Source organism: Phalacrocorax aristotelis, chromosome 2, assembly GCF_949628215.1.
Source record: "Phalacrocorax aristotelis chromosome 2, bGulAri2.1, whole genome shotgun sequence".
NCBI classification, from domain to species: domain Eukaryota; kingdom Metazoa; phylum Chordata; class Aves; order Suliformes; family Phalacrocoracidae; genus Phalacrocorax; species Phalacrocorax aristotelis.
In genome coordinates this window covers 26428459-26455258 of record NC_134277.1, presented here as the reverse complement: position 1 = coordinate 26455258, position 26800 = coordinate 26428459, and the positions used below count along the sequence as shown (strand labels likewise).

Below are 26800 nucleotides of genomic sequence, written 5' to 3'. Positions count from 1 at the left end.
GTTCTACAGCATCATTTCCACAAATAGAACATTTTATATTTTTTTAAGTCTATAACCACTCTGGAGTAGTCTTCAGTGATCTAGACTAATTCAGATATTTTTCATCCAACTAATACAATATGTTATCTGTAATTAATTCCCCTTGGAATCTGGCTTCTTGAAAATAACAAATTAATCATACAAGCTTTAAAGTTAAAATCGGGAAATAAAGCCCAGTAAGGTCTAATATTGAACCAACTGTAACATTCTGGTTTTCTGCTAAATCTTCAGAATCTTAATATCACTTTAGAAAATCCTCTAGTGTTTATAAGTGGAGGAAATTTTCTTTTGGATTCTTTAAAAATCTTGAGCTTTGCTTTGTACTGTGAATCCTAAGTTTTGGCTAGTGAGTGGTATATGAAGTGGCATTTTTGCTGCTTCTTTCTCCACAGCATAAAACAGACGGCCATCTTCTAGAGTTTTTATGAGTGATATCCAGTAGAGTCAGAGAGATGGAATACAATCTGCCCTAGATCCAAAGTAGAATCCAGCCTGGTTAATGTAATTAATGCCTGCTTTTATTTTTATCCAATGATGGTCTAATGTAAAATGCATACACATTCCAGAGAGCAGTATCCAGAAACTCCTTGCCCCTTCCAGCTGATTGTTCTTAAGCACTCAGCTACTTTCAGACACAGTCTTGCCCCATGACTCATATACTCCTGGCAAAATAGTGACTTGGCTTCAGCAAAGGCAAGGAAAGAGCTGCCACCAAAAAACCCTTAACCTAGTGGTCAAAGTATTTGCCTGGATGTAGGAGGTGCCAGTTAAGTCCCCTTCAGGCTATTTCCACTTTGAGATTAACATAATAACATCTGTACAAGATGTTAATGTGGATGCAAACACATATTGCTTCCACCACCACTCTTAGTTACAGGCTTCACCAGTTAGGACTCCATATGGACTGTTGAGAACACCCAGGTATCTAGGCTATCTCTCTGCCTAAACAATGCATCACACAGAGTACAGCTTCAGCTGAAATGCAGATGCTTCTTTCTCCAGCACAGGCCTTTCTAGTGTGTGTGACCATCTACACTTAAGACACACAGACACTTTCAAACTAAGAAGAGGAATTTGATGAGTAAAGATGCCTACAAAGCTCATAGCCTTGGAAAGTCATCAGATTGTGTCTAGTGTTTTATTGGTGTTAAGCTACTTAAACATGAGATTAAGACAGCCTGAAGACTCCCCTTAGTCTTTTTTCCTTTCTATCCAGTCCTTGGTTTTGTCATGAAATTACGTGTCTACAGCAGGTCCTTGTCCTGCTGATATTTACTTCAAAACTCACTTCATTTCTGATGGTCTGTGGTATGCTTAAGTATGTATAAACACATTCACCTACCCATATATTGCATCTGTATATAGAAGGTTCAATTTTTCTTTTTTTCTGGAAACCTGTATATTTCCAGACTTCTTTTCTATTTATTTTGAGAAAGAAAGATGTTTCATGAGGGTTTTGTTTCCCAAATGTAATTTCAAGGAGCCCTTGAAAGGCATTTCATAGGAGTTTCATGTCTATGGTATCATTTACATTTTTACTTCAATTTAAGGCCATACATTTATTTAAAGCCATAGTAAAATCTACTGCATTTGATTTCAAATGTAGAACAGATTTGCAGTGTTTAGAGTTGCCCAAATTCTTTATGCCATAGGTGTAAGAAGTTCCAGCTTCATGTCAGCCATCATGGTGGTAATAGGATTGAAGTCTGCACCTTGTGAAGTAGAGAGGGCAGGTGCATCCCAAGAGGAGCTTCTACTGCAGAGAAGCTGCCTTCTTTGCAACCCTGGGTTCCCTTTGGGTTTTGCTGTAATACAGGAGGTTTAACTGTAAGCTATCACTTCACATGAGCATTACTGACAGATGTTGCTCCACCATCCCTTTTCTATACTATACCAGGATATGAATGAAATTGGTACTTTGCCTCCAGGCCCCTGTTCAAGACTTGGTAGAGTCTATATCACTAGGAGTACATGTTTCCACTCCCAACAGGGGCATCACAGCCCCAGTCTACTTTGGGGAAGGAGAGCTGTGTGGCTGCATAACACTGTATCAGGTGCTGTGGGAGCTCCCACCGTACCATGCCATGCTGCTGGGGAAAGGTTACAGCTCTTAGTGCTGCTGGTAGATGACTGCTTCTCCTAGGAGCTGATGGGACATAAAAGTGAAGAGAGCCCAAAGTCACAACAAGAATTTTTAACGACTGTACATAGTAGAGATATGAACTTTCTCCTACGTATCAGATTTATAAGTTATCCAAATATCTTAATTTTAGATGTGCCAGAGACTACTCTTGGCCAAATCAGACTTTCAGTATAAAAGCACTTGGAGAAATATTTTCATTTTAATTGGGACTGAGCTGGGATTTTTTACCTTCAATACACATTCTGGGCAAAGATCAGGTAAGCCCTTACTCAGTAGCTGACCCGCTCATGCACCCATGTTCTCTGCTCATCCTACCATAGGCAAACGATGTATACCTCTCTTGCTTATACACCGTGATTGCTCTTTGTATCCTTAATTTCCTGTTCAGCTCTGGCCATTAACTCAAAGCACAGCAACAGTTCATAAGTTTCATTCTCAACTGAATGAAAACAGTATCTTGTAGAAGTTGTTTGCACCAAGCTTCCCTTTTAAGGAGTCCCAAGCTGAAAAAATAATTTTATTCATAGTAGTCTGTAACAATTCAGAATCCTAACAAAATTCTGTGTTAAACACTGACCCGGTGGTTACATTTGCCTCAAAATGGTACACTCAGTATTTCTTTTTGAGAGTGACTCATTTGTTCAGGTCAGTTTTGATGGTTGTGTTTCATTAAAAACTTTTTAATTCCACCTTCTCTCTCATCTAGAAACAGCTGTAGAGTCCACGGTAAAGCCTCTCACCTAGAGAACTGGCAGTATTTCATCCATTCTTTGAAGTAGTATTTTCTTTGTGCATTGTCTCCTTTTGTTAAAGATGGTTTGAAACAGAAGTGGGCCTAAGTTCCATGAGAGAGAGGCCTGTGGTGGCCTTCATGGTTTTGCTTTATTTAGGTTTTTTCTGTTCAGAAGTGAAGTCTAACACAGCACCCCAGGAAGTGGGGAACTTTTTTCTATTAACCAGACTCTGGTTTTCTAGTAGCAATGGAAAGCTGGTCTTCATTATAAAGCCAAACCATAAGTGGTAAGGCTCAGATTCTCTAGTCCAGCTATGATGAACTTGGGAAGAGACCAGGCAACTTCTGGGGATCTCAGCATGGAGCCGACCATGGTTTGGTCTTTGGCACAAGTTAGAGCTACGTGTTCTCCTTCTCCCAGGGACTGGGTGTTAGTGATGTGAGAGACTAGAAAGGCTGGATTCCACCCAGTGGGAATATGTAGGGTGCTAGATGAGTTGGTTTTGTGGCTAAGGACATAGAGTAGAGTGAAGCAACTGGAACAAGGCCCAGGATCTTGTAGTAGGGATTACGACTGTTCCCTCAGCTAGCTAATGCCAACAGGTGCCTGACGTGAGTGGAAACATGCCAAATTGCTGCAGCCAGATCCAGAACAAGACCTGTATTCCAAGGCACAGTTGCAGGCTGCCACCTTTTTAATGTTTTGTTTCTTTTGGTATGTGGAAGGAGTCATCTTCTTTCGTATAGTAGATGTTTGACTTGATCAGCATAAGAAGCCAATGGTGTTTATTTTTTTTCTGCCTTTGTGGTTTTTTCAGCTCTGGGATAGATTATAAGAATTTGCTGTTTCAGTCTACAGATTTTGTTTGATTATTGAGTCTTGATCATGACTGAAAGATGGCTAATTTTTTTTAAAGCCTGTCACTCTCAATGTTGTCAAGTATCTCTATAGGTAAATACGTTTCAATATCAGCACAAGCCTCACTGCATGCAAAGCTGACCACTTCTGTAAATAACTGAGCTGTCCCATACCCCATAGAAGGCCGCTCTGCAGCTCAGAGATTAGGGCATCATGGTTTTGATTTTAATACGCAACAAACCCTGGCAGGTCTTTCTTTGACTTTCACAGGCTCCGGGTCAGGTACGGCAGCATTGCTGATATTATTTTTGCTTCTTTCTTTTCATATAAAGATAAAACACTTTTCAAGTGAAGTTTCAGGTAGTCTCTCAGAAATGTTCTCTGTATGATGTCAGTAGAGAATTCTATGAAATATTCTGCTTAAGGGAAATATGTTTCCTTGTATTAGTTTTGAGGTAAGTTCTGAATTATCAGTAATAGTTGAAAATATTACCTCATCTGAGAGCCAGTTTCTCTTTCTAGCAGCTGTTGCATACAGCTACTTAGTGCGCAGAGACTTTTGAGGTAAAAACCACTGAATGTAGGTAAAGTATCTTCCCCTAGTGTTTATATACACATTAATGACGTGCAAACACACACACACACGCACTCCTGCTGACAACGGATGTACCTAGAAATATTCTTCAGCAGCACCATCACACTGTGTTATGTGGTTCTTCCTAGAAACAAAAAAAGTAAAATTCTGATTAGTTTTGTGTGTATAAGCCATCAAAGAAATGAATGGCTTCTTTATTTGTCAAGTTATCTTACAGTAGATGCTAAAACTTGATTTCTTCAAAGCACAGATGTTTTAGCATCAAAAAGAGGAGGTCACATTCTAAAATAACAACTTGATAGTGGGTGGTACATGTGATCAGAATTTGTGTCTTCTCTAAACAGGTAATCTTTTGCTTGATGATTTCACTAATGAAGTAATAACAACAGTCCTTCCACTTCTCAGAAGGCAGTTAATTAAACTTGTGCCTAAAATGAAGACAAATGTGAATAAAGAGATAAAATTGCTATTACCATGTGCACTTCATGAGATCCTTGAAAGAATGTCATTTATATATATATTAAACCTTTTGTCAAGAAATAAAGCACTTTCTAAAAGTCACCATGGTAGTTTAGCTCACTTTTACTTTAAAAGGGAAACTATTTCAATGTTTCTATAAACAGAAAAATTCAATCATCTTTCTCTAAGAAAGAAATGTTCTCTCCAGCCATACCTATCTCCGCGATCGACCTGAAACCAGTTTCATAATAGTAGAAGAACCACTGCTCAAAAAAGAGATTAAACAAATATAATTTTTCAGTCTGATATTATCCCTGGAAACCAAAGAACATTGTATAATGTAGTGATTATTCCATCATAGTTAGAAATAATAATAGGTCTTCAGAGATAAATTAGAGTCGTAGGCTTGCTTTATAAATGCAGAATGCTCAGCAAATAATTTAAGGGTAGTCATGGGAAAACACAGTAAGACAGTCCTCAGCAAGTGAAGCAGACACACTCCTCTTCCAAGCAGGGGATGAAAAATACGTTGAAATATATTTCATATGTACTTATGAAAAAACATGTTTTCATATGAAAAAAGTTTTTATACAAAATATGTTTTCATATGTACATATGAAAAATACATACCAAAAGTCATTGTACAAAGATTAAAAAGCCTACACTACCATCACCTGTCTTGGCCTTATTACACCTTTTGGACAGGCAGGTTTTGGAAGGGCTGTTTCCCCATGCTGGAGGTTGCTGTGCAAGGTGCTGCAGGGTGCAGTGAGGCATTATCCCTCTCTCCTTTCCTCATCTCCTCTCTCCTTGCTCCCCCCTTCCAGCACACCCCAGACTACCCCTTCCCATATCTCCTGGTCTCAAACACACACACAGAAAGTTTGCCTATATGGCATAGGTGTGCTCTGCTCCTGCAGGCCTTTGGGGTGTCCCTGGGGGGCATGGGAGCAGAAGGGGAGGTGGGGAATGTCCCCACTGCTGGAGCGGAGCAGCTAGGGGCGATTCTGCGTGCAAGAGGGCTGGAGGCGGCCAGAGGTCTGCCCGCACAGCACACAGCAGGGCCACCTTGGGCTGCCCAGAGACGCACAGAGCAGCATGCAGGGCAAGCGTCAGTGCCTGTGATCCTGCAGAAATGCCATCACCTTGTAACTTAATGTCACCTACCCTCTGAATTGCCACTTCTGCCCTGCTCAATCCTGGTTGTTAGTCATTCTTCCAAACTGCAGGTAATGAAACACAATTAGACAAATTCTTTCTTTCCCTAAGCAATTTTTAATATTACATTGACTTAATTTAAAGTGTTGTTACACTGTAAGACCAGTGAGCCATTTTTAAGCATATTCATTTAGGCAATTACATTTCTTCATTTCTGACTCTGTGGAGATTCAGTGCAGTGTTTCTAGCAAGTGAGAGGTGTTTTAGGGAGAGAGAGTCTCTCTGCAGTGGAGATTGAAGCCAGGCTTCAATCAGTATGAAAGCCTGATTCTTAGCTGCCGGTAATTCTGTCTTCTCCAACTAGTCTGTGGTGAAGGTGTCAGGCTTAGTCATACAGTTGAGGAGAAATTACTACAAAGTTTGAAGAAAATTGCGCAAATCATTTCTGAGTCCTAGACCTCAAGAAGAAGCCATGCAGTAGCATCTCCATAGTGAATTTGGAAGGATTCCTCTTTAAATCTTCCTGAACAGTTTGAGGTGATAGTTTTTTTGTGAAGTTGGGAGACCACAAAGCAACACTAAAGAGCTATATTCTACATACTGCACCATATATTCTATAGCTATATTCCCTCACTTTTAATCAAAAAAAGGACAAAACTAAATGAAAAAGAGTCACAAAGATGCTCCAAAAATAATGTGAAAGTTAGTGAGAACTGAACAAAATAAATAAGTTTAAAACCATGTTAGGGAACTTAAAAAATTTTACAAATACTCTTTCATGAGGCTGAAATGCTTTAAGTGATGAAATGAGCCAGTGTCTAATGGCAAATATAACTAACAAAATCAGCACCAAAAAGAGCACAGTAGAAACTACAATCACAAAAGCAAAAGGTTTGGAAGAAGATTTTTATTTGGATTCAAGGATACTTTGTGTTAATTTAAGCATCCTGCTAATTGCTTTGTGGCATGATTTCTATGAAAGCTAATATTTTAAAAGGTTTTATAGGCCTCTTCAAAGTTCCCTCAGAACTAATCAGAGTAGAAATAGTCCCATCCAGCTTTAGATGTCTAAAAGGAAGATGTCTACATGTAGGCCAGTCAGCTAGGTTCTCCTAGGTGGTTAGCAGTTGCAACTTGTCTTCATCCAACGTGTACAACACAGAGCAAAATAAGATCAGTTGCTGGGTGAGATGAGGAGTGGGACGTGCCTCCCCCACGCCTTCGCCCTCCTGGAGCCCCCTCTGAATCAGCGGAGATGAGGGAAGCATAGCAAAATGCCTTCTTTCTGGAGTGAAAGGAAGACCCGGGGCCACAGCGTGACTCACTGGCTAGTAGATTAGAGAGTGCCAGGAAACATTCGTGGGTACTGGAGCTCAATTGTCTATACTGTTAAATTATTAGAATGGTTCCTGGCATGGTTTTGAGTTATGCCAAGCAGCCTTTCCCCAGACAGTTCCTAGGCACAGTTAAGCATGGACCAAAGACCATTCCCAATAAGCAGTTTGCATGCGGTCACCTTTTTTGGGAGGCTGAGAATTTAATAATATGGACATAGGACACTCTGTGCCTGTTGGTCTCGGTGCCAAAGGAACATTTCCTGTCCCATTTAATTTCCTAGCACAGACATAGCCGCTGTGTTACAGTCTGATCCCTGCTTTGTTCCTGTAGCTGTGCAACTGAGCATTGGTCTGTACTTAAAGTCTGTGGCAAACCAAAATGTAGTCTTTTGTGTCTATGTTACTCAGCCCCATCCCTAAACCTCTGTTTGTCTTTGTCTTTTTTGAACTATATGCTATTCAGACAGCAACTATATTTAGAAAGGGCTGTGTATTGTGCAGGTCCATTTAAATTAAGTAGTTATCCAAAAGTTAAAATCTGCTCTGTAAAGTAAATGGAAATTAAATGAGACTGACACAATGCCTAGGTCTTCTGTTCGCATTGCTAGTGAGCAGATACTTACCACTAATTTGATTTTTCATCAGAAACAGGTACCATTCCAAGAGCAGGACTGAAACTCCTGGGGGCTAGATGGCCCCAGATAGCAACATCTGTCAGGTGTAATAAGGCAGAAAGCTTTATTTCAAAATAAAGTTCTCTTTCTTCTTTTGACCCTAAATGCAGTTCTCCCCTTGCTTCTCACTGAGCATATTTCCTTCTTTAGTGGGTCAGACACAGCCTTGGAGGCCTTTTGCAGATGTTCTTTTCCTTTCTACTGCCTCTCAGTTACGCATTTCATTTATTTTCATCCTGCAGTGCTGCCTAAATCTATTGACATTTGAATTGTTAGAAGCAGTGATCTGCAGCTACTGATGTTGGTCATATCTGATATCATCCCATCTTATCTGGATAGTGGAAACATAAAATGTGCACTAGAAAAGGAGCACAGTTACTCCTTTAGGTACATACTTCTCTAGTGTATGAATTATTCTCAATCTTTTTGTCTGTAGCTTAATCTATGAAAAACAAATGTCATAGGCTGTCCTCAGACAGGCAGAGTGGACTGAGAAACTAAAGGGGGAAAAGGAGCTAATTTGGCCCAGGAGCATTTGGAGGCAATTGGAAGAAGAAGGGACAAGATGTGAAATTTGAGGGAGTTTGAGCGTGCAAGGGAGCAGATGGGGAACGTGAGGAAAGGCAGAGCACATGGGATGCAGCGGGGCAGCAGGCCGTGTCCACCCGGGCATTTGCACGTGAGCAGCAGCGGGTTAGGCCTGTTCAGTGACACTTGTCAGGGGGGCCACTGGCATGTGGCAGAAAGGCAGGGGCAGGGGAGAGGAGCCAGGAGGTTGGGGGACAGCGGGGGGGGAACCTGGCTGTTGTAAGAGAGAAGCTAAAGAGGCCAAGTAGGGTGAGGAGAAGCGAGAAGGAGGCAAAGGAAGAAAGTTTTTTAGATGAGAGGACTAAAATGCGACATGGTCACTAAAGCCTACAACCTCCAAAATACTTAGGAGTCTTGCACTGAATTTAGGATCTCCATCAGCATGCGGGCATGAACCCCTTGCAGAGCAATCACCATGTGCCACATTACGTGTGTCTCAGATTTTCAGGAGAGGCAGAATTTAAGTGAAATATACCTATGCAGGTGCTTGCTTTTTTCATCCTAAAAATGGGACTTTATCAAGCAGCCCTTTATCAAGTGCTCTGTCTCTCCGGGAGAGCCTGTCTCACTGGTGGTGTGGCTTACCTAAGCAAAGCATTTTTTCATTCTAAGTCAGAACTGTGCTAAAGAGGAAGCGATGATCTAGTTGTTCAGCCTCACCATATCCTGTGTTCAGAATAATTTTCATTTCTACTTATCTGCAAATGTTAATGGAATGTCCACAAATATTTTCTGTGTTTCTATGGTAAGAGAGAGTGTTCATACACTGTGTCAAAACCACTGCATCATCTGCATCACCCTGTGCTTTTCAGAAGACCCTGACCACTAGAGGAGTCATCTGTGGTATTACTTGTGTGCAAATTGACATTTGGTACATTTTGATCCCTCTTAGATTCACATTTTGAAACACAGACTTGCATATTACAAAGCATAAAGGTTACTTGGTCACTTTTATAATTACACTGTAATGACAGGGTATATCAAAACAGCTCAATGCAGATTACTTCCTCTGACTATAAAACAATCAGGCATTTGCTGGAATTTAACTGTAAGACTTTGGAAATAATTTTTTTTAAAGGTTTAAGTTTCCAAATTACTCAGAAGTAAAATCTCCCACTCCCCTGTGTACGCATGCATGGAGCGTAGCAGGGTGCAATGCTTGAGGAACTGTGCCAGTAAGTGGTCACGTGGGAGAAGCAGCTAATGTGCCGCACGCTTCCGCAGCCTTCTGAAAACAGCACTGTTACCCCTGAGCAAGCACCCAGGGACCAGCCATGAGCTGCAATGCTTCTCTCAGGAAAGGAGCAGCTGTCCTTTGCCACATTTCCTTGGAAAAGGTACTTCAGTTTGGGGTGCACATTGTCAGAAATATTCAAACTGTCTCACAACTGTGCTTCCCCCAGTCCTTTGCCTATGGCAGTGCAGAGCCTTAATGTGGCAGGGCTGGTGGGACTGGGGAAAATAAAGCACCCTTTCACTTTGTGTGAGAAGAGCTGTGCAGATCTCAAACCAGGAATCATGAGGTTTGGTGGTATTCCCAGAGATCAGAGATCACACAGCTCTTGCTCCTGATGCTCCGTCCAGCCACTGATAAACAATAATGGGTTGAAAATGTTATACCTAATTTCTCAGAGCAACATTTCTTCAATAGGCTTTTCTGCAAATGTACTGAGAGTATAAAAGTGCAGTTCAGTTTGAAAGGTATATCTGCATCAGGAAAAATACACGTTTTAGGAGGAATTCTGTCTGACTCAGGGCAGCTCCAGAAAAAATCCCTGACCTCCAGTTGCATTTGTCTTCTTTCCGTGGAGTGAATCTCTGAAGAAACTTTTTTGGTTTTTATAGAGAGAAATATTTTGGAAAAGCATCACTGGTACCAAATCAGGAACAAGACAAACTGAGTTAAATAATGCCCAACTTCCACACAGGTGTCTGTTTCTGTGGACAGGTATCTGGAAGTCTAGCTTGCCAGTGCAGTACTTTGTACTGTGTTATTGAACTGTTCCAAAGACAAATTTTATGAATAGAGATCAAAGTGTTTAAGAGGACTGTTAGCAAATATGACCACTTGTGCAAATATCCGTGAACCTCCCTTCAATAGCTATTCAGTAGTTCCAAAGGCTGTCAGGGCATGTAATGATTGTAATAAATGTTGTATTTGCTTTTGTTTCAGCTGGCTTTGACCAGCAAATTCGGCTGATTACTTCCATTGTTATTTTTGCTTAGAAGACAATTATATTGTTATCATTAAAAAACCCCTCTCTTCTTACACACTTCTTTGGATTGGTCTTGAAATTCGGAACTCACTACCCTAGTTAACATAATTTTAGAAGTTATTTTCATTCTTATCTTTGCAGTTTTTTCTTTTCAGTGCTTTTGCTTTGTTTCATTCTCCTCCTGAATGCTGCATCTCCCACCTTTGTGTCTGTTGGAGAAACAAACCAATAATTGTTGAGACCCTCCCTGCCCCCAGAATAATAGTCAGAGGTTTAAATTATAGCACACACTAAGTAAAGATTGGTATTTAGCTGATCATGATGTGTTGTTATGGCTAGATTATAACTGCATTCAGGAGCAGGATACTCCCATGACTCTGACATTATATTCTAGCAACATAATAGCTCACACAGGTCTCTGAAGAAGCTCCTTGTGTTCTTTCATAAATATACTGAAAATACAGTCAGCCTCATCTGTATTTGGTCTACTTGCGGGAAGCAAAAGGATAAATATAAACTACCCCATCTCTGTTGTGGCTCCAATGTGCAGGACTCATCAAAGTACATCGATGGAGCAGTGCCAGTGAAATTCCCACTGGGTCTCTACAACATGTTGTGACACGACCACCAGGACAAGAACAGCCTAAAAGCAGATGCTTTACGTGGCATATGTCCCTGGGAAGGAGCATATCATTTGGAAATAAACCGTGAGAGAAGTTAGTGCTGGTCTAATCAGCACTATGTGGCAGAGACAGTCACAACTATAAAGGTCAGGAATCTGCCAAGGATCCCTGTGCTGTGTTGTTTAGTTGAAAACTGACAGTTTAGGGTACCTCTGTGTGCAAGGAAACCACAGTAGACAGCCCTGAATGCCTTTGGTAAGGGTTTGACTTAATCTGTATCCAACTGATAAAAAAATGTCATAGTTTCTTCAGTTTCTTCAGAGAGAACTTTTGAGACAAGTGAGACATGTTTACCGAGGCTGGCCTGTACACTAGAACTAACCCCATTTCTTTTACAAAAAATAATTCATAAACTATGGAGGGCTTAGGATAGACATAAGCTACAGGTCCTGATTTGTCCTATGTGTAAACCCATGGTATTCCCTAGCTTATTTTTGTCCAGTTTGTCTCTGTTGATTACATCTAAGGCGTCCACAAAAGTTCTTTCAGAACTTCTTTTCTTCAGAAAAGAAGGCCTTGTTGAATAGACTAACATTTGCTGTATGGAGACTCCAAATCTCCACTAGAAATTGTCTGGGATCTGTGAGTTGCAAAAGGTGCAAAGAGTTGTTCTGGCAGCGTGCTGTGATATTGTGATATCACTACCAATGCTGTTTTCTGATATTTTATTTTTATCATACACTGATTTGCACTGTTCTTGACAAGAGATGGTCTTCCGTACTTGCCGACTCATCATTGCTGAAGCTGTCCATACTGAGATTTTCCCTCAGGACCCTTTTCTATGCACTGGCCAAAACAGTTTGCCTTAATCTGTGAGTTTTTACAATTTGGATTAAACTAAATGGGAGCAGGATATGCAACACTTACGAGGTTGTAATTCTGTAGCTAAACATCCTCTCTTTTATGTTCGTTTTTGTTTTACAGGTTGTTACTTTGTGGTATAGAGCTCCTGAAGTTTTGCTTCAGTCCAGCTATGCAACACCAGTTGATCTTTGGAGTGTTGGCTGCATATTTGCAGAAATGTTCCGTCGAAAGTAAGAAATACGGTTTTATTTTCTTCATGTTTTTCGTTTGAAATTTGAAAAAATGTGCAGTAATGTCTGGTACAATACGCTGGATCACATCTACATTAGAAAGGCCTGATAGGTTGTTTTATTTGTAGTGTAAAATGTAAATATCCACTGCGAATTCATACTTGTTGACATCTTGGGTTCTTTCTTTTTTGATGGGAGTCTGTCTCAGCTCTTGGTAAAGCCTGTACAAGCATTGTTGTATTCCTGTTATACCTGAATCCAAATGCAGATAAAAGTGGGCTAGAGAAGCTGTTGGTCAATTTGAGTAAACCTGGATTCTGGAAAGGATTTACCCTGAGGAAGGCATGGCACGGTGGTCAACAGAGTCTTCTCGCTCTGGATTTTGTGCATTGGAACATCAGGTGTTTGCTCGTAGTCCCTTCCTGGCTTATTTCAGATCTCAGAAGTCCCTGTAAAGTTGATTTCTAGGGGTAGGAATTTTCTTAAGAATAAGCTATTTATCCTGAGTGTAAGGTAGCAGAGATGTTAAATGTAGTCCAAAAAAACCCCAGATAAAAGACCTTTTTTTTGGCTGATTCGATTAAATTGGCTGTCAGAACTGTCTTGCTACAAAATATTAGAGTTCAATGCAGATAAGTTGTGAATGTGAGTGGAACACTTGTGTACTGGTCTTTCGTCATGGAAGGACACAAATATGGACATTGTACCGTGGAGGGTATTGAGAGGAACAAACCCCCAAGAACCTTAACAAGGTAAATATGTCTTGATATTAACCCAATCACACACATTTTGGTTGAGCTTACTGCAATACATGCATGTTGTCATCACCTGGGTGATCTCCATGTAGAAACTGTATAGCATGTTGGCAACACCCACTGTGAAATCGAAGAATATACATAAAGAAAATGTGAAAGGAAGTGATACACTGGGTGGCCTAGAAACCAAAATCAGTATAATGTACAAGGAGAAGCCATACTGCAAGGGTCTTGAGAAACAACTGTTCCATTTATACAATGTGAAGATCAAAATACTAATTGAAGTCTTGCAAAATAACTTTGGGATTCTACTACTCATTAATGTTAGTATATGGAAAAGTCATTTTTCTTGGGCTTCTTGCCTGGTCAAATGGCCTGGGTAGAATTATTATACTCCACCCTCTCTGTCTCTGACTCAGAAATGAGGTCAGAAAATGAGAGAAAAAAAAGAATGTGGATTTTAGGAGTATCAGTTAAACCCTCCGTTGCGAACTCGTAAAGATTTGGTCTTATTCCACATGCTGCCAGGTTCACAATAGCATGAAGCCACTGATATTTTTTCTGATTTAAATAGCAGAGTGAACAACTTCATTTTAGCATTTGCAATAAGACAGATACAGGACAAACAACTGAACACAGAACTTTATTACATGCTCAGAACTCTTTCTTTTCTCATTTAGTTTTCAGTATTCTGACAGATAAGAAATATTGCCATATAGAAGCACCACAAATTTAATTTAATTTTTCCTTTTTTGATGTATGAGCCTCACTGAGTCTCCAAATCCAATACAGTAAATTAAATTAGAGACAGTTAATTTTTCTACTTGTTTACAAATGCAAATATTACATCAAGATTACAAAATCAGAGTGGTTTTTTTTTTTTTAACGGAAATGAGATCTGACTTGAAGCAGAGTTTGACAAAAACAGGACTTCTATTATTCTTGCCAAATGCAGGGTCAGTCTGACATTCTCAGTCCTAAATTTGGGAGAATGTCAAAAACTGTAGAGGTCAGGAATCTGCCAAGTCTGTATGTACTATGTTGTTTCATTGGAAACAATATGACTTTCACATACTGCCGTATACAAGCATGATTTGGAAGACTAATCTCAAGGCTCATTGCCATAAAGCTACAATGAACAGCACTGAATGCTCTCTCCGTGGACTGTTGTATTGGGTTAATGTTGCAATACTCTCTGTATGATATATGTTCTCTTTCTGATTCTCCTAACGGATTGCAAAAGAAAACCCATGTTACTATGACCTTGATAGCAATAAACTGTAAAATTTTGCAAACTCCGTGGATTATTTCCAAAAGATTGAATACATGCAACAGCTATTTCTGCTGGAATATGGTAGTGCCCGTGGCTAATACCTGATCTGCATTTCCACTGGTGTTGGTAGGATAAGAGTACAAGAATGCAGCTAAAGCTTAGAAGTAGGTGTTGGTTTGACATTAAGACAACCTTTTCTTTTTACTGTCTTACTGGTTACTTGTTGCCTTTTTTCCCTACTGTCTTTTGCTTTCTCTTTGAAAGGTTTTAAAGCTCTGTCATTTTAAAGAAATGTACCGAGACTCCTCTGGGGTTTTTCATATCATGAAGACTGGAACAGGTTTCAAAATAAAACACTAGACAACATCACAAAATATATCAGAATCCTGTTTATGCCAAGAAGACATTTGACAGTTTGAGTTTGCTAGAATGTAGTTTTGTAGGCTGTTACAAACAGCCAAGGTGCTGTAGGTTTGGACAAGCGTAGGAGAGAGGTGAGCTCTGTATGAATGGTCCGGTCCCTATGTTACAGGTTGCTATGTCTCTAAGTGGAAGACACCTCTTTTAATTTAAATCACCCTTAATCCAAAACAGTTTAAGACAAATGATTTGTTTAAGAAATTGATCAGAAATGCACAGAAGTGTATAAAGGAATTCATAGACACAAAAAATAAATCTCTGCCTAGATACACCTAGAGTAAATGTGAACATTTCTATGTCTTGGATGATTCAGCTAAACAAATTACACTTCTCAGCTGAGGACTCTGGTCCTCCTGCAATCTGAGGTTTGTGCAAAGTCATAGCTATATTTAAAATATGCACATTTTAATTATGGTGCAGATTTGTAGGCTTCTGCATACATGAATGCACAAGGGTTGTATCCTGAAAGCCCTTGCACAGATTCCCAAGGATCCTACTCTACTTACAGATCAACAATTAATTGCTCAGTAGTCAGGTGTTTGTTATGTATGCAGAACCTATTCTGCTCTGTGCATCTTTTTCTGTCCATGTGCACTGCTGATGAGAGCATCCCCAAATAAAGCATTGCTTGAAAAACTCCTTATATGGTAGTTTCAGTTTTTAAATTTCCTGTCTAGTTAAGTAGGTTGCAGTGAATTCTAGACACATTTGGATGACTGTCCTTATCTAACAAAAATGTAAACATATTTGTTACAGTGACTGTTTTCTTTGTGATTTAAAAGCTGTGGTACGTTGATAGTAATAACCAGTAAGGAAAATTGTAAGGTATGCTATGGCTTGCTACCGTGTTTCAGAATCCTTCAGAGATATGGCTGGCAGGACTGACGGGGGCCCGATGGCATGGGGGCATCCTTTGGCACAGCAAGAAGATTAGCTTTTTTTTTTTAATGTTTAGGTAAAAATAAGCATTACTTATAAAAATGTTTCACTCTGAGGCTGAGTATTTTCCTGGCCGGTAGGAAAGGGCCTTGTACCTCCTACTCAGTGAACAACTCATTAAAGAGAAGGCAAACATGGGAGTAGCATCCACTTCTGTCTGGATACATGAAACACTTCCAGCTGGCTCAAGGACTGTGGGCAGCTCCAAAGCAGGAAGCCATGACCAGTGTTTTAGAGAAGAAGGGACTGTCTCTCTTCTTGCTTGGATTAGGTAATACTTAATCAAAGTGAATGAGTATAAGAGGGGAAACCAGCTGGAATCTGAAGCTGGGTGAAATGATCTATAAAAGAAAGCAGGGATCACCAGTCTTGGACTCTCTTCTGAGTAGGCAGTGTTGAGAAAAAAATGTTGAAACATTTCAATGCTTAGTTCTTAGTGTATCTATACATGCCCAGTTGTCAAAACCACAATCCTATACAATTTCAGTCCTGCACAGACTAGGGTGTTCATAGGTGTGTGTATGTGGGACTGATGAGTCAGATACCTATACAATAATTGCAGATAGGCAAGTTTAACTAATATTTCACAAGCAACTGAGTTTGTCTTCCTTTGTAGTAAATATAGAGCTAAAAATCGTCAGAAGAGACCATCGATTTTTGTAGCCTATGGTATATTCACAGCCCAGTCAAACTGAAGAAGTCATACATTCAAGAGTGGCCAGTGTTGTGACTGCATTTGCAATCTTCACAAACATTAAAGGTACCAATTCAAACGCAAAACTTGAAAGACAGTCCTCTCCCAAAAACCTTTCCACCGCCCCAAACAAAAAGTAAAACAGTATTATCTCAGTGTCCCGAGCTTCATCCAGCCAAGGGAAATTAATTCCATGCACATGGGCTTCTTACTGAGGCTGTTCATGCACCAGGTCCATGGTGTTTTAATCAGCCTGCTGTTGGTAAGAACATCAGTCCCAGAATTTCATAAGCCACAAGATTGGCACAAATAGCATGAGGTTATTATTTATTCACTTTTAAATATTAAATCATGTTTTTAGCAGTTGTGTCATTTTTCAGCTCACTCTGCCAGCTCCTAATATATGTGAGACAGTTATTGCATTACCAACCATGCTTGAAAATCGTAGCAACAGATAAGAGATGTGTGACTACTAAAATAACTATGCACAAGTTCCCTGGTGGGCACAAACAATGGACATAGGGGAACAAGATATAGGCATGTAAGTCTTCTTTCAATGGTATACATTTGTCCAATTAGAGGAATTACATCACTGTGTGTAGAAAAGCCATGAGCCCGGGACTTCATTCCTCTAGTTAATGTATACAGATGTGACAAAATCAAAGCTTAGAGCCTCGTCAGGTGATAAGGCTGTGATGCAAGCACTGGATTTGGGACCTACAGGCTGCCTTTAATCATAAAACATTTAACAGGTTTAAAAAAACTAGCAATACACACATATTCATTCTTAGATACTATGTCTTGCAGTATAGAGTAATTGTAAAGAATCTTTAATCCTAAAATATAGTAAATCTTTATTCCCCTTTCCAAACAAGCCATTACTATGGCTTGATTTTGAAATGTAGCCGTCAGACTCCTGGCATGTACCTTTTCCAGAGCCAGGTGGTAGGATAGGTCTGTGGAAGGAGACGGGGTACCCACCTGCCCCTGGATTCCACCTCTACTCGTGAGCAAGGGAAAAGCAGTTGGCTTTGCAGCTTAAGTTTCAGTTAATGCTTTGTGGGATAAATATGATCAAGTGGTTGCAGTAGAAAATAGCCAAGTGTAACAGGAACACCTGTTTTTAAGCTGCCTCCGAAACCTGAAGCTGGATAGGAAAGTTTGAACTTCTATCACTGAGTGAAAGAATAACTCTTTTTAGCTGGATCATGTGGTAAAATCTTGGCTTCACTGAAATCATTGTTGAAATTAACCCTGACTTCAAAGGGGATTGTAACCTCTCTAGAAACAATTCAGTGTGACAGGGTGGCATGAAGAGTAGCAGAGCTAATCTCTGTTAATGTGCATAGCACACCGCTTAGTTGGAGTGATCTCTGTATAAGACAGCGTTGCAAACTGTCAAGAAGTAGAAGGTATTGCAGTGTCGCCCCAGCTTCCATTCCTTGCACTTCTTTCAGTGACCCTGTACAAGATTTCAGTTGTCTTATCTGTGAAATAAACCTCAACAGGTAACTCCCCTGGGCTGTGAGACTTTCATTCAAAATAAGGGTTGCAATGTATGTAGGAAATATGAAGAACTGTCAGTTGAAGAGCTGAGACTGGAATTTGCAGTCTCTCTCTTCTGGTCTTCATGAGACACTGTAGCACAAGCAAGAAAGCTCATTCAAGCTAAAGTTGCAAGAGTTTAAGCCACTCTGGTAGTGTGATTGTTGTTGTCTGTCTGCTAAAATATTACAGACACACAGGTAAAAAAGGTAGCTGCAAACGAAATCAGGACATGAGTATGTGAGCTACTGTATGCATGTCCTTATCCAGAGAAGGAGGTGCCTACTCCCATTTGTTACCAGTAGGCAACAAAGTGATAACTCATAACAGAGCCTGCAGGTTCTCTGGTGCTTTGAATGGGAGAGGCAGCTTTTATCTCGGAAGAGGTCTGCAGTCCAGTTCATCCTTGAGTCTGTTCTTCTGACTAGCATCAGTTTCATCATGCGCTCGTTTGGTCTGAATTAGCAGTTCCTATAGGTGCTAATCTCTCACAGATGTAGTCTTTTAAGGTTGCACTTTGAAAAAATTAGGTATACATCTGGCAACGTATGTTCAACAGCAGAACCACACGTTCTCAACTGCCTAAGCATGTTCTTCATCTGGAGAATGAAGTGGAATGGACAGTAGGCTTTGGGGAAAGTGATTCACAGAAATTGTGCTATTGCAAAGAATTGCTTGGAAATTTGAAGTACTGTGTCCTCTACTCCAGCCATTTCCTGGGTTAGTCATCCCTTGTGATGAGTTGCTTTGCTGTTGAATGGCCTTGGGGAATAGACAGTATATCCGTAACTTTGCAAATGCATACTTGACAGAATGATTTATATATACTAAGCGACCCTCACTTCAAATTAAGTAACAGTATGTCATCACTTAAAAATGTTTTCCATTAATATTGTTCAATTATCCAAAGCACTGGGGGAGCAGAAACATTTGTTTAAAGCCTGTAATCAACAGTAAAGTGTCATATACTGGAATATTCGCAGAAAAATACTATGCACCTTAATATGGAGCTTGTTTTTCTAAGTATAGTACATATTCTTGCCATAGCCCACGTGCATCAGCGCAGGCAAAGATGTGACTGAAGATAGTTCGGTTTGGACAGGACCAGAAGAAAGAGACCACATATTCATATCGCATGCCATAAATGAAACTCTGTCTTAAACTGAAGTCAGTGGATAAACTTAACATGATTTATGTAGGGTAAGAAATAATGGAAAAATCACCAGGATTTCTGTAGGGAAGGATTATATACCTTGTCTTTTTAAAATTATATTTATTAAGAGTTGTTTTGCACGCTATTGTGAATTGTCACCAATTTGGGTTTTTAACTTCTTGCTATATGTATGGCTATTGCAGATGAAATCCTGGTCATACTGAACACAAGAGAAAGAAGGGCAACCCTGACTGATAGCAGTGAAAACTTCACTTTTGTTTTACCTTTCTGCACATACAATAGTACCATGAACAGAGTCTGAAAAGAGACTCTAAAGATTAATAAAGGGACTCTAACATATGACTACTGCCATGCAAGGAATACCTCTGTGACAGGGCTTTGTTTCATTTTAGATGCATTTTAATTCTTTGTCAGTTATTTTCCTGTGTTTCAGCGTATCTGATCATTTAGTCCTCACTGTTTTAAGCGGGCACCATAGCTATGCAGCAGTAGGAATATTTTGCTTTGCCTACTAGATCCTGTATTTCTCCATATGGTAAAGTTTCTACCTTTTTTTCAGCTCTTAGCTTAACCTTCTTTTTTTGTGCTCTGTTGTCTTATTTTCGACACATCTCTGCAATGCCTTTCAAAAGCAGAGAGAAGAGAACTGTAATATATTTTCAGATCTTCTTTATGTTGGAAAGAAGAGAGAAATAGAAAGAGTAGAAGATAAATCCATGAAAGGGAAAAAAAAAATATGCATAACTGGATATTGGGAGGGAAGGTATAATAAACCCAAGACAGTAAAGTCACGTAAGTACAAAGCAACTGAGTAAATACAGTCACAAGTGCTGCTTATAACTTGGGTTTTCCAAATAAACTGTCAAGCATCTTAAATGTAGTTTAAGAGGGAACTGTTCCCTTTATCATGCAGCAATTTTAAACACAGACTTTGCAATCATATTATCTGGTGTTTTCCAGTGAACCTTAAACCAACGTATCTAGTGGACCAAGAGCTCGAAAGTGTAATCATTCACTTGTCTGCTTGCTCGCAGTTAGATGTTGATAGCAGGAAAATTAAAACAACAATTTTTTTTTTTGCTTTTCTGTTTTGTCTTTAACAAGCAAAGGTGGATGTTGTGGCTTAGAACTGTAAAAGCTACACAGCTTGATTTGCAACCTTTGAACACAGGTACTGTACAGTTCTGGCCTGAATTTGTTTTTGCCATTTTTGGAAATTATCTTGTTTTGTTACAAGAATGATTTAAGTTGCAAATGCCATAAAAGTTCACCACAGTCCAGACCAACTGTACTGGGAGAAGGTTCGTTCCTTGGAAAGATCTTGTCAGTGTTCAAAATTCTGTGCTTTGCACTTTTCCTCCTTTATTCTTCTGCCATTCATGTGCGTATGGGTGTGTGGGAGGCTGATGGTTTTTCCAAACCAGACCTAATAAAATAGGATTTTTTCTACTCCCCAGATAAGTGGCCAGCCTATTACAAAAATTTTTTTCAAGCATTTTTTAAGTTGAAAGGACCCAAGCCACAATTTAGCTTAGTGACCTTAGTGATTTGATGGAACAACAATGACATTTTGCTTCAAACTTAACTAACAAAGGAAGGCAGAAGACTGCACTTGTTCATGTTATTCCAGTTTTCAGATAAGCAGGACTGTTTTCTGTTTAATCTGACCTCTGAGGCAGAACTCCCGTTGGCTTTGGGCAGAGGACAAGCGCCCATTAATGGAGAGAAGGGCAAACAGTCGGAATAGTACCACTAATTATCAAGAACAAAACAGATGTGAGTTTCCAAGGCAGCATCACCCCATTAAAAGTAAAATACCTTGTTGGTTTCTAGCTCACATTTTCCCTCAAGCCTTTTCTAGCTGATATCTTTGTAAGTGTCTGCAGTTGGGCTGATTGATAGCCGTTAGTCAAATCCAGTAACTGTATCGGTCTGTGGTTGGAGATGAGTGGTAAGTGAGTGCCAGGCCATTCACTTGTGGTTTTCCTTCTAGTTTCCAGCTGTGCCAGACTTTCAGTCAGAGGAATAGATCTGTTGGTAAGGGAAACCGTTGATAAACCATAGAAACCAAAAACTGTCACTACCCATGACAAAAAAACAGAAGGGAACCTTGAGGCAGGGGTAAGAAGACCCGCAGAAACGGTGTTAGCTGACCAAGTTTAATTTGACTGTTAAGTTCAGGTGTGGGGTCATGTCAGGCCAGCCAAAGGACCAGGGCCAGGTAGCTCTGGGCTGGCAGCCGGTGCCGCATGCAGCTCAAATGCAGCTGGAGTTCACAAGAGAGAGCTCCCCTCCTGGGAAGCTTCCCGTAGCTTCTTCATGTGCTGGTGGCATGGCACTAGTCTGAAATCCCCCTGAACGTGTCATCCTTAAAAAATACACATTTCTTAGAGGGGCGATATTCCAGCCTGTGACAATCTGAGTGAGCCTTGCCAGAGGTCAGAGGAAAAGACCTTGTGGCTAGGAGAAAGACCACAACATGTCAGTCATGGTGTGGACATTTTTAATTCCTTGTTATTAACATCGTAGTGTTTGTAATGGATGTTTGGAAATGCAGCTGGCAGCAGAAGTGCCTGGGCCCCTCATGCTGAGCAGTGCTCAGCGCAGCTGCCTGTCAGTCAATGTGAAGGTGCAACACCTTTGTGTCTTCTGGGGCATCTCGAAGACAAGTTCATTCCTGGGATAAGCCAGAGCAGACTGAGGGCTGCTTTGATGGTATCCCCAGCTGCAGACGGCTTTCAGCAGTCCCTCCACCAGCCAGCGAACGGGAGAGAAGCAGAGTAGTGTTACCCATGCCCCTGCCTCTCCAGCCCGGAGAGGGATAGCCAGCTGTACGCTGCCCAAAGACTCTCCTTTTGAAAGGGTCTCCTGGCTCTTTCACACAGCTTCCCTCTTCAGGAACTTGGCTGAGAGAGGCTTTGCTTTTTGCCTAGAGTTTGGCCAGGGGAAGCTCTGTGTACTTTTATTTGACTCGTAATAGAACTAAACATTGTTTTTATTTACTTTTCTCTTTCATAAGAAAATGGCTACAAAAAGGTATTTAAACTCCAAGTGGGTGTACGGGATCCATTCCTGGACACTGGTGCACTCCGGTGAGAGGGAAGAAAGACTAGATTTTAACTGTGGCTCATGTTGCTGAGCTCCCAAGTATGGGGTTTTTCCAAATTGAGTGTCTAGTCAGAAATTTTGATCTGGGAAGCTTTGCTGAGTTTTCTGTATGTGATTGTCCAGAAGAGAAATCTAATAATAAGCTACCATTGGTCAGTCGTAAAAACGGTATGTAATAGTTCAGAAGTATATAGGACAAATCTGCCTTGCATTTGTGTGTTTTCAATAGCTTTGCACTAGCACTTCTTCATATGTAGGTGCTCACCAAAGCTGTTAGATGTTCTTTACTTCTAAAAAAATTAATAAATATGCATGAGAAAAGTGGAAAGTGCACTTAAAGGAACAGACAACTGCAGGAGTTTAAAAACAGCGGACAGCAGTGCAAAGCATGACCGCTTTCTGAAACATTGTACTACTTTGTACCAAGTAAATAATTGGCTGTGAGAGGAGAGCTCAAAATGTCAAAGAGAAAACGAGAGGAAGTTTGATACTTAGATTTCTGGAAAACCATTTCTCCAAGGGAACCACAGTGCTCAGAGGCAGCTCCCCACTGCCTTTGTGGAAAAGCTTACCTACACTGCAGGGTTCAGACCACTGCAGAGAACTTGCCAGCTGGTCTGGGAGTCTATGCTTTGGCTGTAGTTGCAGATGTCAAAGGCTAAGACAGAGTCCTAATCTGGGGAAGAAGGGAGGTGGCCACAGCCTCTCCTGCATGTGCGTGCTGACTGCCACAGAGCAGCACACATGGTGCCCACAGGTAGCTGGAGCTGCCTTTGCCACCAGTCCTCAGGGTCCTGGTTTTGGCTGTGTTCTGAAAAATAGAGAAGAGGCAGGGCAGGATACCGCTCGCACTAGTTCCTGTCCCTTCTTCCTTTGAAGCCACGGTTCGCCTTGTGATATGAATACATGTGTTGTTGCCTTGCTTCTGATTTTTGTTTGCGCAATGCCTGTGGCACTTCCATCACATTCGCTTGCATGCTCTGCCTGACCTGCTGACATGCTGGCCATGTACAAATGAGTCTGTGTGAGACACAGCCACTATGGTACGCTGACTCTGCTAGAGACAGAGCCAGGATTTGACAAGTCGAGGGCTCTTGATGTCAGCAAGTGACATGCCTGGCTGCCCTCTTATGCCAGCAGCATGCTTCATTTTGCAGTCTTTGAGGAAATGGCAGGCTGGCTATGCATGGTCAAACCATATGACTTCTTCCAGAAACTCATGCATAATGTGCTCTGCTTTCCTTTTATAGATGCACTGAATGCATACCGTCCGGAAGCAACTCTGTCAACACGACAATGTCTGATGCAGTGTTTCTTCTTTTACTTAAATATTCTCCATATTCATAGCTTCGACCCTAACATATCAGGTTTTTCAGTAATAACTGCTTTTGGAATATAGACATTTGTCAAATAAGAATTTCATCCAAGGGCTTACTTCATTTCCACTCATTTATTCTACTGAGCTGGAGTAAATTGGCATGAAGATTCAGTTACTATTGATTTTGACTGAGTCTGAATCAGTTACTTAAAGATAAATGACTCAATCAGCTATATCATCTAGAATTTGACCAAGTATAGTGAATTATCAGAGCATTTATTATTAGATTATATCCATGAAACAGGTTTTATTTTTATGTCAGTACAGCATACACACTGTTCTATACAATTGAATAATTTTTTAAGTGCTGTTCGTATCCAAATAATTGGAGTGCAAGCTTTCAGCATCTAAAGAAGTATATGTAGCAAGAGGATTTTCAGTAATGTTCCTATCTGTAGCTGTTAAATTAAGCCTATTTGGCAGTGATGAATCATACTCTGCCGCTGTAAGAATGAAGATACTCAGTTGTGCCTAGATCTCATCAGACCATTGGCAATGAAAGTATATGTACAAAGTCAGAACTGTATCCTAGCTGGGTGTCCTACCCACTGAGGCACAGAAGCAGGCTGGCTTGCTTCTCTCTTGCCTTGGAATCAGTTTTCCTTTTCTGAAAAGTAACTGCAAAAGGAGAGGTAGGATGTTGGTCATCTCTTAGATCTTTTAAGAATTTGATGGTGAGGGCACTTTGCCGGAAAGTGAGAGCAGAGTTTGAAGAGGGCCCAGACTTTTTGGTAAACTTTCCATTTTTGGCAAACACTCCAGCCACAACTGTATGAAAAGCAAGGCATAAAATGGCTTACCGTGGAAGGAAGTTTTCAACCAGTTATTCACTTAATCCAGAAGAGGATTCTTGTCTTTTAATTCTGAGCAAATCAGATATTTTTTCAGAAATGACAGCCTGGATCTTGGGGAACTCCTTGTGGTGGACATGAAGGTAGTGAACAACCTGGTGATGTGGGGACTGAAAAGTTCAAGATGTGGGGTGGCTCAAGGACCTACAGGTGCTCTGTACTTCAGAGACTGAGGAAACATTGATTCTGTAAAGACAGAGTTGTATGCTATTCCCATTAAAATAATGTCAAAAGCCAATAGCGTTGTGCGACGGACAACACAGAAGCAGGGCTATGGCTCAGTAATGGCAAAGCAGAGATAACAGCATAAAAGTTGTCCCAAAATTAATTTGGGAAGCTTTGAAACACACAAGTGGACAGCATAAAGTGTGTTAACGCTGCAGTTGCATAGGGGAGGATGGCATCTGAGCAGTATCATCACCTGGAAGTTCTTTTTTGTTTTTTCTCTTTAATATAAGAAATTAACTTACTCTTTCTTTTGGTCAGGATTCAAGTGGGAAAAAAAGAAGATGTCATGTGAAATCACTAATAGCTTGAACAGGATAAGTAACCGGAGAGCTCTGAATAAGTGAACTCAGCTTACTACCCACTGTCATGAGCCAGTGAATGTAAATCTTGCAGCTTCTCCAGCCTGAGTACCAGAGTGTATTGTATGGGACAAAGTATCGCTTAGGGCAAAGTTATATCTTAGTTTAATTGGTCTTGAAAACTGTATCAGTTTTCCTTGCATGGTTGCTATACATACTTTCTACCTTAAATGCTTATCGCAAGTTTTTCTGCAGGTGTCTATTAATTCACTTTAAGCCAGCACAGCTGCTAAAAATTAAAGTATTTTCTTCACACCATCCTTCTAATCCACTTTCATGTCTTTTGACACTCAGGCTCAGCAGCTGGAGAAAAAGTTTGAAGTTGAAATTTCACCTCTGCTCACATAACAGTTTACTGTTTAGTACGGAAATGTTTTCCCTGCTTTCTTGTCTGAAGTGTTGTAATCCCCTTTCAGAGATTTTTTCCTGACCAAGAGTGTTTTATTACAGCTGAATGTGATGAGACATATTAGCCACGGGGGGGGAGGGGGGGGGGGAGAAGTTCTTCTGATGTTTCATGTTTATCTGAAAATTTAGAGAGGCTTAGCACAACAGGTGCTATTAACACCTAATATGGGGGCAAAAGAAGTGATCACAGATCAAAACACGTAGTCAATACCACACAGCAGCAGCACAAGCCCAGCTGCAGGGAAAACCCAAGGATTCCGTCTCGTAGCTTGTAATGTTTCCACAGGGGGAAAAATAATCCCTTTTTCTTGTATTTTATTCTGGGCTGAGAATATTATGTTCTAGATTGTGTAGAACATTTTGAATTCTATGTTTCCCTTCAAATATGGAAATTTTACATCTATTGGAGCTCTCTTGTCTGAAGTCTCAGAGAGTGCCCATGTGCAGCCTCTGTTACCTCACTATCACTCTGTCACTGTACTACTGCAGATGACAGGAAAGATTCTGTCTTTCAGATTTTTTCCGATGTTTTTATGTTTGGATATTTGCTTTTCTGCCTTATTCTCCCCAGATCTAGAATTTAAAAATAAAAAAGTTAGACTAGTAATTTAGTCAAAAGGATGTACCATTTTATGTGGAACTTATAATGATGGAATTAAAACATCATTTATAACAGTGTCCTTTCTCATTATTTTATGTTATGTATGTAGAGTATAAGCTCTTCTATCTATAGGGTATACTTTAATCTGTGATGCTCCTTGCTTAGCGTTATTGAGAAAGAAAGAAAACCTGGGAACACATACTTGGATGTTAATTTGCTAAGTACCTTTGGGCAGATTTAATGAATCAGTATGGGTAGTATATGTGTTCCTTTTACATTAACTTGCTTCTCCTTTGATATAGAAGAATCAGGGGTAGGTAAGAGTTAGTTTCCTTCAGGCAATAATTATGTGTGCATAGACTTTCAGCTGGTATAAGAATGACAACACCGTTAAACATTTGGTTAAAAAGAGTTTATTCCAAGAGCAAGCAACCTAATGGCCCAGATTTTTTTTAGTTTAAAGCTTTACTGGGAAAGCAGTCTGATTGAAAATATATTCAATTTGTGGTACATGAATTGGATTTTAATTAGAGGGCCTCAGACTTGAAA

At 40.3% G+C, this 26800-nt stretch overlaps 1 protein-coding gene across 3 annotated transcripts in view; it reads left to right on the top strand.

The window, feature by feature from the left end:
- The window catches only part of CDK6 (cyclin dependent kinase 6), a 141351-nt gene that overhangs the window by 88289 nt on the left and 26262 nt on the right, over positions 1-26800 (top strand). For all 3 annotated transcript variants that reach the window (XM_075082829.1, XM_075082827.1, XM_075082828.1), the window contains exon 5: positions 12409-12518. In XM_075082829.1, coding sequence (XP_074938930.1) covers positions 12409-12518 — 110 coding nt within the window. The remainder of the gene's footprint in view (positions 1-12408; positions 12519-26800) is intronic.